The 13,902-nt window shown below is 50.0% G+C and overlaps 1 protein-coding gene across 2 annotated transcripts in view; it reads left to right on the top strand.

Annotated features, from left to right (window-relative positions):
• Nucleotides 1-1,142, top strand: part of XDH (xanthine dehydrogenase) — a 61,630-nt gene extending 60,488 nt beyond the window's left edge. For both annotated transcript variants that reach the window (XM_004777900.3, XM_004777899.3), the window contains exon 36: nt 486-1,142. In XM_004777900.3, coding sequence (XP_004777957.1) covers nt 486-536 — 51 coding nt within the window. In that variant the 3' untranslated portion in view covers nt 537-1,142. The remainder of the gene's footprint in view (nt 1-485) is intronic.
• Nucleotides 1,143-13,902: the final 12,760 nt, after the last annotated feature.

The raw sequence follows: 13,902 nt of genomic DNA, 5'->3' as shown, positions 1-13,902 counted from the left end.
GCTTCCCGTAAGGTTGCACGGGTTGCAGGTTAGCTCCTTGCAAACAGTCTGACGCAGAACTCACTGATGTAATGAGCCCCTCCAGGTCCTCATACCCAAAGCAAAGATTCCGATCCAGGCCCCTTTACTCTGTTATAACAATCTAGTGATTTAACACCCCTGCCGTGGTTTTGCACACATAGCTGATTCTAGGGACCAGTCATGCTTTCCAGGATTGTGAGTAGCATCTGTAAAGGGACCACTTCTGTATTTGGACATCCACGCGCCTTCAGAGCCTCCGAGAGTGCCCACCACACAGAGAGCGCTTCGCATAAATACATGAATGACTGAGAGATTAAGGGGTCCTGCCCTGGGGGTGTTCCCAACAGCTGGGACTTCAGAAGGGTGGTTGGCAGCAGTGGGAGGTGGCACGTGCGTCAGAGGGGGCCGCACATCCTGTGCCGTGGGGAGACCCCTGTAATGAGTGCTCTGCCATTCCTTCCTAGTGTGTCACTGGCATACCAGAAAACTGCAAGCCCTGGTCTGTAAGGGTCTGAAGAGAAAGCCCCCAGCAGAGCCACGCTTCGTAACCCCAGAGCTTCCGTGGAGTGTGGGAAAAGCCCCGCAGGACATGAGTCTGTCCGTGTCGTGGATGACCCTGCCTGACTTGTCGGGACGGTGTTTGGAAGAACACTGAATCCATTGGAAGATGTGGATAAAGACCCACTTCATAAACTTAACGATAAGCCCATTCAGAACTGTTAGGCCCATGTAACTGATAAGCTATTGGAATCTTTTTACGTCTGTTTTAATCATGTGTTTACAATAGGGTTAAGAAGTATTTGTGCCACATCCTAACTCACAGGCTGTATAATCTCAGGGGCTGACGGTCTCTGTCCCTCAAGGAGGGTGTCCACAAGCCTCCAGAAGCTTCAATTCTAAATCCACGTGCCTTCCTCAGAAAGCCTCCCTGTCATCAAACCAATGAACATCACATTATAACTTCAGATGCATATTCCAATTTGCAGCGGGACAGTGGGGTGAGATTCAAACCTCCAACCGCCTTTGGGTCACTGAACAGAATGAACAATGAAACAAATTCAAGGTTAATTGAATCTGATCTTGTTAAGTGGCAGAAAATAAATTATTCTATACCATCCAAAGCCAACCAGCCTGATTATTGAGCACCCACAATGTGCTAGGTTTCTTTCTCTTCCCCTTTGTATGTTAAAAAAAATCAGGTTGGGGCGCCTGGGTGGTACAGGTCATGCTCCCAGGGTCCTGGGATCAAGCCCCGCCTCAGGCTCCCTGCTCAGTGGGGCAGCCTGTTTCTTCCTCTGTCTGCCTCTCTCTATCCCGCTCACCCTAACAAATAAATAAAACCTTTAAAAAAAAAATCAGGTTGAAAAATCTTCATTGGATAGCAGAGTAATTTCCATCTAGAAATCAGGCTGCCAAAATCAAGATCAGCCAGAGGGATAGCAGTCAAGGAGCCTGGGTTCTCCTGCCAGCTGTGTGCCTATCTGTGCAACTGTGGTCTGTCATTTCTCTTTTCTCTGCTTTACTGCAGAATGGAGGGATTGGACTGGAATAATCTCTAAGGCCTTCTCCAGCTCTAGAAGTCTATAAATATATGACCTGAAATCTCCAGTTATATAAGGGATCTGCAGCTATTAGAGGCTTGGCTTCCTTACTGGGATGTACTTTCTGGGCTTCATGAATCCTGCTTAGTTCCTCCCAAGTTCCTGAGATTGGTAAAGAGAACAGGAGAGGAGCAAACATCCCTCTAGTCACTCCAACATGTGATTTCATCACTGTGTGGTGGAGGTGCATGATGAGGCATTGTCTTTTGCTTTCACTGTTTCAAACACCCAACCTTCTGCCAGATAGGGCCATGGTTCTGGCTACGGAAAGAGAGTAGTGGAGGCCATGCACCTGAGCCTGGTGTTTGATGGCACTGAGCAATGACATAGTCAGCTGCTTGGCATGTGAGAAATACTTACTAATCATCATAATCTCACCGAGTGCTAGTATCTGCCATGTCGTAGCCAGACTTCATTGCAAGAGAACTCACACACTAAACACTCATCTATGCACACATGCACACACACACGCACTTTCTTTGAAGGGGGAGAGGCAGAGGGAAAGGGAGAAGATCTTCAGCAGGCTTCACGCCCCAGTTCAGAGTCTAGTTTGGGGCTCTGTCTCACGACCCTGAGCCAAAATCAAGAGTCAGACGCTAAGGGCGCCTGGGTGGCTCAGTTGTTAGGTATGTGCCTTCAGCTCCGGTCATGATCCCAGGATCCTGGGATCCCTGGGATCCCTGCTTAGCGGAGAGCCTGCTTCTCCCTCTCCTACTCCCCCTGTTTGTATTCCCTCTCTCGCTGTGTCTCTCTCTGTCAAATAAATACATAAAATCTTAAGAAAAAAAAAAAAGAGTCAGACACTTACCCAACTGAGCCACCCAGGTGCCCCACACACTTTCTTACACAGTTCCCTTCCTCAGAGTATTCTGGATACGCCCACTGCCTTATAGCATGGGAAGGGTAGAGAACATTAGAAATTGAACTGATGTTTACATGGAGATCCATGCACATCCATTTCATTGACTTTCTAGAATGTTCCAGGATATTAGGGCACCAGCCTAGGACTGAGATGTGTCCACTGTCATTAGTGAGCCTGCAAGGACTGAACGATGACTGTGAATTTTCTTCTGAGCTTAGGAAGAGAGGCAAGGCAGAATGGTTATGGAAATCCATCACTGTGTTATGCTGACGGGCTGTTCTCTCAGACAGCTGGCCTCCCCCTGCCATCTTAGTCTGGGAACTGTCTGGGGTCTGTATGGCTCAGTCGGTTGAACATCCACCTTAGGCTCAGGTCATGATCCCAGAGTCCTGGGATCGAGCCCCACATCAGGTTCCCTGCTCAGTGGGGAGTTTGCCTCTCCCTTTGACGCTGCTTGTGATTTCTTTCTGTCTCTGTCAAACTAAAATAAATAAAAGCTTTAAAAAAAAACAAACAATCTGTAGTCCACAAGGGGAGGGTGCTTGGTCTTCCTGGTATATTGCCCAAGAAATGGGGCCAACACTGCCTGCAGTACCCCACTGTGACCTGCAGAGGGCGGTGGAAGACTGGATTTGAGACCAAAGCCTCAAGGGCCCAGTGCATCTGGGGTTAGTTTCCAGGAAACTGACTGAGGATCTCAGTGCAGACAGTGTGTCTTCAAAACCCTCTCCAGGAGCTGGACTTAAAGCTGACCTAGGGTTTCAGAATGACAAAAATCTCAGAAGAGCCCTCAGAGGATGTGGGTCAGCCATGACAGCCTGAACTCTTGAGGAACCGCTCGTGTCGGGAGGGAGGAGGGCTCGTCTTCTTTTCTGAATGTCTGTAACTGGCCAGGTGCCACATTTAGTGCTTTACCTACAGGGTGTCATTTGACCCATCCTGTGGCCCTAAGAGGTATTCATTTAATCTCTGCAGCCACATGAAGGAGAAGCCTGACCCACAGCAACACAGAGGACTTCCTCGGCCGGTAGTGTTTACTCTTGGAGAACAGTCAGGAAGCTGGTGTAGACCAGGAGCTGATCAGCCTGCCAGAGTGCACGGGGGCTGAGCAGACTCCCAGAGGCTGTGGGAGGCCCCTGAATGCTGTCTATCCACCTGCAGGCAAGGCTGGGTTCTAACATTGGCGTGGCCAGCCTGCTCAACTGTTGTGTGAAGGCAGTGGAGATCTGCCATCCTCCTCCAGAGCTGGGGTGACTGGAAGGCCAGGATGGGAAGGACAGGATGGATGGAGGGTGCAGGAGGCAAAGGATGGGGACAGAAATAGTCCTAGCTTATTGATTTATGACTGGAAATGTCCCTGAGTCCAAGATATTTTTATCTTTAGTGGAAGGGAGCCTGGAAACCATAGACTGCCTATTTTAGATCCTGGGATAAGGCTATTTGGAAACTGTGGCTTCCTTGGCTGAGACTGGACATCGCTGTGGGGCTCCCAGGCCCGGGGGCCTGCCCCTTTGTTCTGTCTCTATCCTGAACTGCAGGAGTACATTCCCCTAAGGCAGGAGACAGATCGTATGACAAGCTTGTCACCTGGAACAAAGAAGCCCACACCGATGGGAGAGCAAATTCCGCCCCCCCCCCCTGGAACTGGCCTAGCCCTGGCCCTTTACATTCCCCAAGACAGACTCAGCATTCTGGAGCATGGAGATCATCTAGCTCAAGCGCTTTGTTTCAGAGCCGAGAAACCAAAGCCCAGAGAGGGTTACTGACTTGTTTAGGGTCCCACAGACCTTCAGTGAGAGGGGCAGGCTTAAGACAAAGATGCCTGACTCCAAGTCCAGACTCTGTAAATCATAGTGGACCTTCTCTTAGGCAATTGGGTCAGATTGCTGGGGGGTCTGATGGAAATCTAGTTATGGTGGTTGGGAAGAAGATACAGAGATCTCAGGGCCCGATACGAACACTGCGGCCAAGGAGGCATACGCCTCACTGTGGCCCAAAGTCCTAGGGCAGGATCTTGCAATGGGCTTCTTTCTTAAGCCTCACCCATGGGAACAAAACAGTAAGTGGAAAACATCCCCTCGTCCCAGACAGAGATGCTAAGTCGTCTAAGCAAGGCTCGTAGAGGATGTGGCTAGGAACCGGACCACCTGCAGCTCGTGCCCTACCCCAAGGAAATAAAGGGTTGACATGGCATTTGAGAAATTGGAGAGAGAGGATTTCTCTGAAGATAGCAAGCTGTACATCCTCTCAGCTAAGGAGGAGAGAGAGAAAGAGAAATTGTATTCTGGGGGGAAGGCCTTCCTGGCCAGGCCATTGGAGAGGGAGCATTGAAGGGACCGCTCAAAGACCAAGCCACGAAAGTTGCCTGAGAAGCTGTAGCTGAACGAGCCGGAGGCCACAGGAGAGCAATGGGAAGGGAGCATGAGTGAGTCCCACATTCTCCAGTGACAAGGCCCCACTGGATGTCACCCAGGAGGACTGCCTGGAGAGGGTGGGGCAGTCTTATGCCTAGGGCTCAAAATGGCTTCGGCTGAGCTTTCTTGAGTGTGGCCCGCGGGAAATACTCATACCACACGGCCCGGCCTCCCCCATCCAGCCGGACATCCCTCCAGCCGCCCTCTAAAACCCCTGCCCCCACCCAGCCCCACCACACACAGGCCTTTTTGCAGGAAGGAAGGTAGCAGAGCTCTGTCCTGTGCCTCAGTGACAGCCTGAGAGTGAGACCAAGGTCCCCTTTCCTCACCTTGAGCCCTGAATATTGGGAGTAGGGAGCATAAGGAGGCTGGGCCCAGGCCGTGCCCATTGTTCTGATGGGCTCCTGCCTCAGCCCGGGGACGGCAGAGCACGTTGCTGAGAGTCTGAGCAGCAGATACCACCCTCCCTCCCCTACCTCCCCAACTCCCACACATCCTACCTTTGGGGGAGACCTGGTCCCTTCCCCTGTGCAGCCAATTGTCCTAACCTTCGAACTTTCGACAAAGACCAAACTGGCCCCCGTATTTCCCTGTGTTCTTCCTCCCACGAGGTGGTCTGGGGTTCCCATCCATGCAATGGGCATGGATTATCATACCTCCTCTGCTGTGCTGTTGTGCCGTGAAAAAGGGAATGGATTAGAAAGCACTTCGAAGAGTGCACAGTTGTATTTTCTAGGCCTCGAGCACACCTTAAAGGGGACAGACTGCTGGAGGATCCTGAGTGAGCTTTCCGAAACACGGGTGTGAGGGAGGTTGCCGCAATGAGTCAGGTCGAACTCCTGACCATAAGGAGGTATGGGCTGAGGGGGAATCGCCAGCACCCAGACGGCTGCGGTCTTTAAGCATGTCGTGTCATTATATGTCTTAGAGCGTTTCGTGTCATTATATCGTGGTGCAAATGACAAAAATGATTGATTAGCCTGTCTCAGCTTTTCACACAGAAGCGGCTTTCCCAGCCCACCGACCTAGAGAGGAGGGCTAAGGGGGAGTCGGGGCAGAGCACGTCGGGCCTCTTCCCAGGCCTTAATCAAAAGGCTGGAAGGAGACAGTCCTTCACATCTGTCACCTCTGCCCATTTAATCTTGTCTGGTAATGACAACTTACATTCTTAAAGCGATTTGCAAGGCACTTGACCTTTTCTTATGTAGTGGAGCTCTTGCAGCAAACCTAGGAGGTGTGTGTTACAATTGTACCCATTTTACGGATGCGAAAGGGGAGGCTCAAGACAAGAAGGTGGCGGTGCCGTCAAGAGCACTAGCTGTGACCTCCACGAATACGGTCCCATCTTGGGTCTCCCACTTCGTTGTTGGGTGATCTTGAGCAAATTGCTCAAATCTTTGTACCTGTACTTTCCTATCAAATCTGGCAGCAGGCTTCCTCCCTGGCGCTCACCCGGCCCTGGGGTCCAAGAGTGCCACCTCTGGGAGCTGCGGTCCCGACCCTCCCTCGGCTGATGAGGTCACTGGCTTCCGAGGAGCTCCGCCCCCATCTGCGGAGATCCCACGTGGTCTCCTTGCTCAGGGCATGCGCACTGTGTTTCCTAAGGGCCAGGTTGGGGGCGGGCCCAGGGCTGGAATGGAAGGAGCGTGGCCCACACAGGAACACTTTGCTCTCCACCCGGACAGCATCTGAGCTCTCCTCCCGTGGGTCAGTGACCCCGCCCTCTGAGCCTCAGTCTCCCTCACTGAGAAAAGGAGGGTAGCAGGACCCGCTGTCAGTATTTTAACACTCAGTGAGGTCAGCTGTGAAAGCGTCCAGCACTGCTCTGCTCCGTACTGTCGCAAGACGTGCCCAGCCTCTGGACGAAATGTAAGTTCAGTGGCTAACGTATTTCTACTGTGTCCTTGTAGTAGATGCTGTTGGAAATCCTCTTGCTAGGCTGTGAGTTCCCAGGTTCTCTAAGTGCCGGCTGCGGGTGGCTGGGATCTGCTGCCTGTTACCTGGAGAGCTGCCCTCCGCTAGAACAGAAGCAGCCTCACCTGGGGGGTGAGAAGCCCTCTACACCCCCGCCCCTGAGGGCCGCTCCCAGGCAAGCACTGACTGTCAGCAGCTGCACAAGAATGGGCCCTTGCCTCAAGATTTGTCCACCTGTCCTCGTGGTGCGATTCCTGCTGCTGTCTAGGGCACAAGGATGAATTTAGATTCCTGCTAGTCCCCTGCCTTGCTTTGCACCTTCCCCTGCCCCCTGAAGGCACTTATTCTCTTTGTCCTGAGAGCAGCTCCCCCACCCCCCCAAATCACTGCAATCAATCTCTTCTAAATCTTGCTTCCCGGGAACCCACTGTGGGACAGGTCATATGTTGTTTTCTACTTGCATCATTTAAAAGCACATTACATTCTTGCATCCCGGCCCTCCGGGTATTGTATGGTTGGGAATCCTCACCCATCTTGCGAGATAATGTGTGCCTGGGAATTTCCAGCTTACGGGAGCTTAGAGTCAGTCAGTCAAGTGAGATCAGGTGTGTGTGTGCTTGGTTGATCTTAACGCTTCCTTGAGTCTCTCCTGAGTCTCTGTCACGAACCAGGGCCACTTGCCCCATTCTCACAAAAATGTCCTCTGGTCAAAGCATCATCAATTTCCTCTACTGTTCCACTGAATCGTCCTCTTTTCCTAAGACAGCAGATGAGTTCCACACAAAAGTGACCAGGGCTGTCTGCCTTGCCATGGTTGGTTCCTTATATGTTCACATGGTCCTCATGTGGGAGGGATTAGTCCCTCAGGGAACATTTGGCAATACACGGAGACCTCTTTGGTTGCCGCCACCAGGGAGGGGGTGGTGAACCCTGGCATCTGGTGGGTAGATTTCAGGGGTGCCACTAACATCCTGCAATGCCCAGGGCAGCTCCCTGAAGCCCCCTGAAGCCAAAATTACTTAGACCCAAATGTCAACATTGCTGAAGTTGAGAAACCTTGCTCCATCTGATCACCTTGATAAAGGGTTAGGGTTAGGGAGGTGACTGAGGGCTCTGGAGGGGGCAGTGGCAGACTTAAAACCTGGCTTCTTCTTTCTACCAACCTGTTGTCTCTATATGTTATGGCTTCAGTTCTGTGTAGCAAGCGTGTGACCATAATCTCCTTGTAGAATGGAAACCTCCTAGTACAAGAGCATAACAAGAAGTTCTTATTTCTAAACGGACACTCAAGAGGCATCCACTCAGCATGAGAAATTACCCTCCCTGCAAAATATAGGTAAATAGATCTATATATACATCTGGATCTCATATCTAGATCTAGATCTAGATCTAGCCATAACAGGAACGGGGGAATATCTGGTCTATTAGTCAAGTTTCAAGTGTTATATTTTATAACCAGATACACTGTGAATTTGTCCATTTTTTTCTTTAAGAACTTTTGTCTTAAATGTATTATAGTATATATCAAACATAAGTAATGTCAAGAAAAATTACAGACAAATATATAATTCCCACTCAGTTGTAAAAATGTTTGCTTGCTCATATTTGTTTCCCATGCTTAAAAAAATTAACATTATAAGTACAGTTGAAACCTTTCAATGCATCTCCTAGCCATCAGGCTTTCCTCTCTGCCTTGAGGTAATCAGTATCCTAAGGTTGGTATCTATGCTCCCTGTTCCTGTTTTATATTTTTAGTCTATATATGCATATATTCATGGGCAAGGTACAGTACTTGGATATGAGTGTGTTTTAAAATTCCCACCCATTAGCCACCAGAATAGCCCGTGTTTGAACGACTAAAAACTCAAGTGTAAATAAGACACAGATTTCCTCAATCTCTCATATAATGGTAAGGAAGTAAATTGGTAAAACCACTTTGGAGAACTAGGAGTCTCTGCAAAAGCGGAAAGCACACATGCCCGCTGACCCAGCAAGGGGTCATTTCCCATTTCCAAGGGAAATGTATGCACATATGCACCAAAAGAGAAGTCCAAGATTGATCACAGCAGTGTGGCTTGTCAGGTCCCAAACTGAAACCCCCCAAGGGTAGATCACTAATGGAGTTCATAAATTAATTGTGGTGTATCCATGCAGGAGACCTGAAACCAGGCAAGAGTGACTAAGGTGTAGCTTCATGCTTCAGTAATGACACAACTCACACCCATAATATGGAAGGAAAGAGGTGAGACACAAAGTGAGTGCAGACTTCTTGTGTGCATGAGCCCATGTGTATAAATTCAAAACTAGGCAAAACTAATCTAGGGGGTTACAGTAGTAGTTATCTTTGGAGGGGGCTAGTACCTGGAGGAGAGTGAGGGTGCCTTTCTAGGATGCTTGGGAATGTGCTAGGTCTTAATCTGGGTGCTGGGTACAAGGGCCAGTCACTTTGTGAAAACTCACCAAACTAAACATTACAGGTTGTACGCTTTCATAAGCTATCATGAACTATGTTCATGATATCATATGGAGATAACATTCTCCAACTGGAGTTTCTTTCAACATTACCTCACCCCCCCCCCTTTCAAGAGAGAGAGACTGCATGTGTGCATGTGCATTTGTGGGGAGAAGGGCAAGGGAAGAAGGAAAGAGAGAACCCCAGGCAGAGTCCATGCCCAGCAAGGAACCCCACGTAGGGCTCGATCTCACAACCCTGAGATCATGACCTGAGTTGAAATCAAGAGTCGACTGGCTTAACTCACTGAACCACCCAGGCGTCCCTCAACATTATTACTCTTTTGATATGTCGCCATCTTGGCCCCTTTGATCTGGTTCAGTCATTTGTTGGTTACATTGTGTTTTTGTAAACGTAGTTGTCAAAATATATTTTTTCATCCCTCTCCTAAGGGTTGTTCATGCTATTTCCAGTCTTTCCTGATTACAAACAACACCATTTGGTGTTTCTCTACTGACCACGCTCTCTTTTGTTCACGGTCTTCCATTGGCGTCGAGTTTTCTCTGCCTGTCCCTCCCTGTGTTCTCCGCTAATTTGGAAGATCTGCATTTCCCTTCTACTCCGTAACAGTCATTGGTACATTTTCCAGCTGCCCACTGTATTTAGCAAAGCCTGCGTTTATTTAACGTTTACATGCTCTCACCACACAGGGGAAGAGCCCTGGACGACATGCGCTCCGAGCTCTGCCTTCAACCCTGGGCGCCGGGGTGTCACCTGTTGTAAGGCTCTCGGGAGTCGTCGGTTCTGTGATGCCTGCGCAGCCGCGTACTTAGCTATACTCAAATGTTTACCTTTATTTTTCTCATCTGTGCTTTTATAACCCCCTCCTTCCTTCTGGGTTCAATTTCCTTGAATCAGAAACACATCTGTTAGCAGTTTTCCAGTCAGAATTTGTGAATGGTCAGCTCTGGCTTTTGTCAAAACGTTTTTACTTTCCCTCCTCCTCAGAGGATGGCTTCTCTGGGTGTGGAACAGTAGGTGGCAGCTGGTTTCTCCCCGTCCTGGGACCATAGCTTTCTGATGTCAGTCCAACAGCCATTCCTTTGCGAGGAACATACCTTCTGTCTCAGCAGCTGCTTTTCTTCTGTGCAAGTCTTTTGTTTTAAGGTATGGAGAAACTTTTAATTGATTAAGCTTGGGATCCACTTGCTTCTTCATTCCAGTGCCGGCATGAAGGATGCTGGTATGTGTGGGGGGGGTCCTCGAAACAGTCACTCAGAGACCAAGGCTAGCCGAGGCTCCCTCTTCTGGTAGCGGTTGCACTGATGGGGACAGGAGCTCTTTCGGGAGCTCGCGCTCTAGACATTCGGACTCTGAGTTCCCTCTTCTTTTCTGGAACTTGGGGATTTCCCCTTCCTTCTCTTGAGCTCAGCTGGGTGTTCCATCATTTTACCCATTCGACAACATTTATAACCATTTCAAGCAGAAGAAGAACATTCATTTAATTAAAACTTCATGGTGCCAGAAGTTGAATGTTTTAAGAGGTTATATTCCAAAACATTTTCAATCCCAGCTTTCAGTCCTGTTTATTTTGTGTATGAATTTACATCTCAGAGCCAACTGCCAGAGCACTCAGATTCCAAGCATCCAAAAATTACCATATCCCACTTCTGCACGTTCTGGCTTTTCTTACGCTGTCAGTTTCCGCCATCAGTCAGCTATATCTTCATATACTTGCAAACACTTCTAGGGTCCATCACCACAGCAGTTCATTTTATTAAATAATAGCCGCCCATATAGATTAGGAGACATCCTTCCAACAAAGATTTAACACTGACTACATATGTTGTATGTGCTCTTCCCTGGAAGGAAAATAAAGATGAAGAATCCTCAGCTACCGCCCCGAGTAGCACGCAGTCTGGTGGGAGAAATATTCCCCTGATACAGACAGATCATGGTATTGACTGAAGAAACTCAGGAGCAGAATGCTTTGAGAATTCAGAGGGGACCTCACCTGTCCATGGAGAAATCAGAGAAGGCTTCATGGAAGTGGCATTTTGTACTGGTGCTGAAGGATGGTGTATTCGTTTTCCCTTGTTGCCCACAAGTTTAGTGCCTTGAGACAACACCTTGTAAGGTACAGCCTGGGACTGGAGGTAGTAATGCCACCTCACCTCTTTGAAAGCTGCTGAGAGTGAGTGCCCCCACGGTTCTGTAAGCCCGAACAAAGTGTGAGTACAGCGCGCCTCTGCTGGGTCCTTTGCTTTGCTTCACAAAGTCAAAATCAGGGTGTTGGCAGGGCTGCATTCCTTCTCAGGGGCTCTGGGGAGGAATCTGCCCCCAAGCTCATTCAAGTTGTTTAGTTTCTTGTGGTGGCAGGACCGAGGTCCTGTCTCCCTGCTGGCTGTCAGCTGGGGGCCTATCTTTGCTCCCAGAGGCCACCCCACTCCCTTTTATGCTTTACATGCGGTCCGCTCCAGCAGTGGGAGGCGAGTGCCGCTCATGCCATGGATTTTTCAGGCTTCTTTGCCACATCTCTGCTGACCCCAGCTGGAGCACACACCCCTCCCCCACCAGCAGCCTTCGAGCTCTCTGCTTTTAAGGGCTCCTATGATTCTCCTGGGCCCGCCTAGAGAAGTCAAGCTAGTCTCCCTGTTTCGGGGTCTATAGCAGACTTCCTTTCGCCTTGCAAGGGAATGTATTTACAGGATCCAGCATTAGGGCGTGGGTGTCTTGAGTGAGCCATTACCCGCCTAGCTCAGGAGGGTAGAATTTACCTATGTTGGGCCATGCCAGAGCTCTCCAGCCCAGGAGGCAGGAGACCATGTGCACGGAGCAGTGAGCACAGCTGGCTTTTTCTCAGGCGCAAACGGGCCAGTTTTTTCCAAACGATGAGATACATGTGCAGGCTCTTGGGCAGAGTGAGACCTTCTGAACGAGTGGCTGGCGGCCCTGCCCCGAGGGCATGGGGAGTGCAGGGGGGCCGTCCCCTCAGCCCTGGGGTGAAATTGCTGTTGTAGCATCTCTATACTTCCTGCGTATGCTTTGTTCCTCATGATTGAAGAGCGTAAAGCTGGGCACCTTTTATGTATTATTACATGTCTGTTGCACAGAGTCCTGGCAATCAGAAGGATGTGACAAGCACCCATCACCCGAGCTCTCAGACAGAACTGTAAATGCTATGTTGTTTTGAGAGATGCCCTTAAAAGTTACCGATACATGCACCCAGCTTTCCAGGTCTGTTAATAGTCTCCCTCAATATTTTTATGGGCTAGGTGGTCTTTTACTGTATGGGTGGCACTGTGGTTTATTTAAGGAGTCCCCTGATGTTGACATTTGGCTCGGGGGCTAGCTGTTTTACTATCATCAACAACTCTGAGATGAACACAACAAGGGTAGTTTGTATGGACACGTGACCCAGGATGTCATGAGACCCTTTGTGGGTCTGCAGGGGGTGCCTGGGTGCAGTCCCAGCTGCTAGGGTGCATGGCCCCTTGCTCACTTTCTTCATCCGGGCCTCTTGGCTGTCTCCAGGTGTGTTGTTTGTCAATCCCTCTATCCAGCTGTCCTGGAGGGCTCTTCTGGGGACCCTGGAGCTGTAGCATGGAGGGGCGGGGGGGGGGCAGATGCTGGCTCAGTGCAGCAGCTGAGCGCTGTGGAGGACTGTGGGAGCTCAGCTGGGTGTGAGCCCCTGGGAGGTGGGGGGTTGGGCAGGCCCTGAGTCCTGGTGAGCGGAACCCCCAGGGAGACACGCCTGAGCTTCCCAGGACATCTCTTGCAAGTTGTTTCCTTTGGAAGGAAAGGGAAGAACACAGCAAAGGCATGTTGCTTTGATAGGCCGAAGGAGGACGGACAAACAGTTGCTGTGGGCGGTAACGAGGACAGTGACAATATTTGTGCTTCCTGGCCGGCTTCCAGCTCCTGCTACTCTCTTTTCTCCTCCCTTGCTTCCAGCTGCCTGCACAAAACGGAGGATCTGAGAGTTAAATGTGTTCCTCCGGGTGGGAGCTCGGGGATCCCTGGAGGGTGACGAAGCATTCCGCACGTGTGTGTTGGAAGTGGGGTGTGGCTTACGCATCTATCAGAACCCAGGAACTGTAGCAATTAAGAGCTATGCATTTCCCTGTATAAAAATGATCCTCAATATTTATTTATTTATTTATTTATTTATTTTTTTAAAAGATTTTATTTATTTATTTGACAGAGAGAAATCACAAGTAGTTGGAGAGGCAGGCAGAGAGAGAGAGAGGAGGAAGCAGGCTCCCTGCTGAGCAGAGAGCCCCATGTGGGACTCGATCCCAGGACTCGAGATCACGACCCGAGCCGAAGGCAGCGGCCCAACCCACTGAGCCACCCAGGCGCCCTGATCCTCAATATTTAGCAAAAAATTTAAGTGTTCTGCATTTGCGAACCAGCAGGATCTGGCTATTTTTGTGCAAGTTAACACAAATGGGATAAGGTGGCGGGGCTGTCCAGGGGCTGACCTCTGGCTCCCCGTGGGGAAGCTCAGCTCCGTGGGCTCGGATCTTCAGGCCTCATCTGCGTGAAGGAGATGTAGCACCACCTCGCAGGCCAGGACTGTGGGAAGGGTTTCAGATCCCATGTAACAGCCCGGTGTGGTGTCTGACGAAGGACAGA

Source organism: Mustela putorius, unplaced genomic scaffold (genome assembly GCF_011764305.1).
Source record: "Mustela putorius furo isolate JIRA1106 unplaced genomic scaffold, ASM1176430v1.1 tig00000281_pilon_pilon_pilon, whole genome shotgun sequence".
In the NCBI taxonomy this organism is placed as follows: Eukaryota; Metazoa; Chordata; class Mammalia; order Carnivora; family Mustelidae; genus Mustela; species Mustela putorius.
The sequence above is the reverse complement of the archived record's forward strand: the minus strand, read 5'-3'. Positions and strand labels throughout refer to the sequence as shown.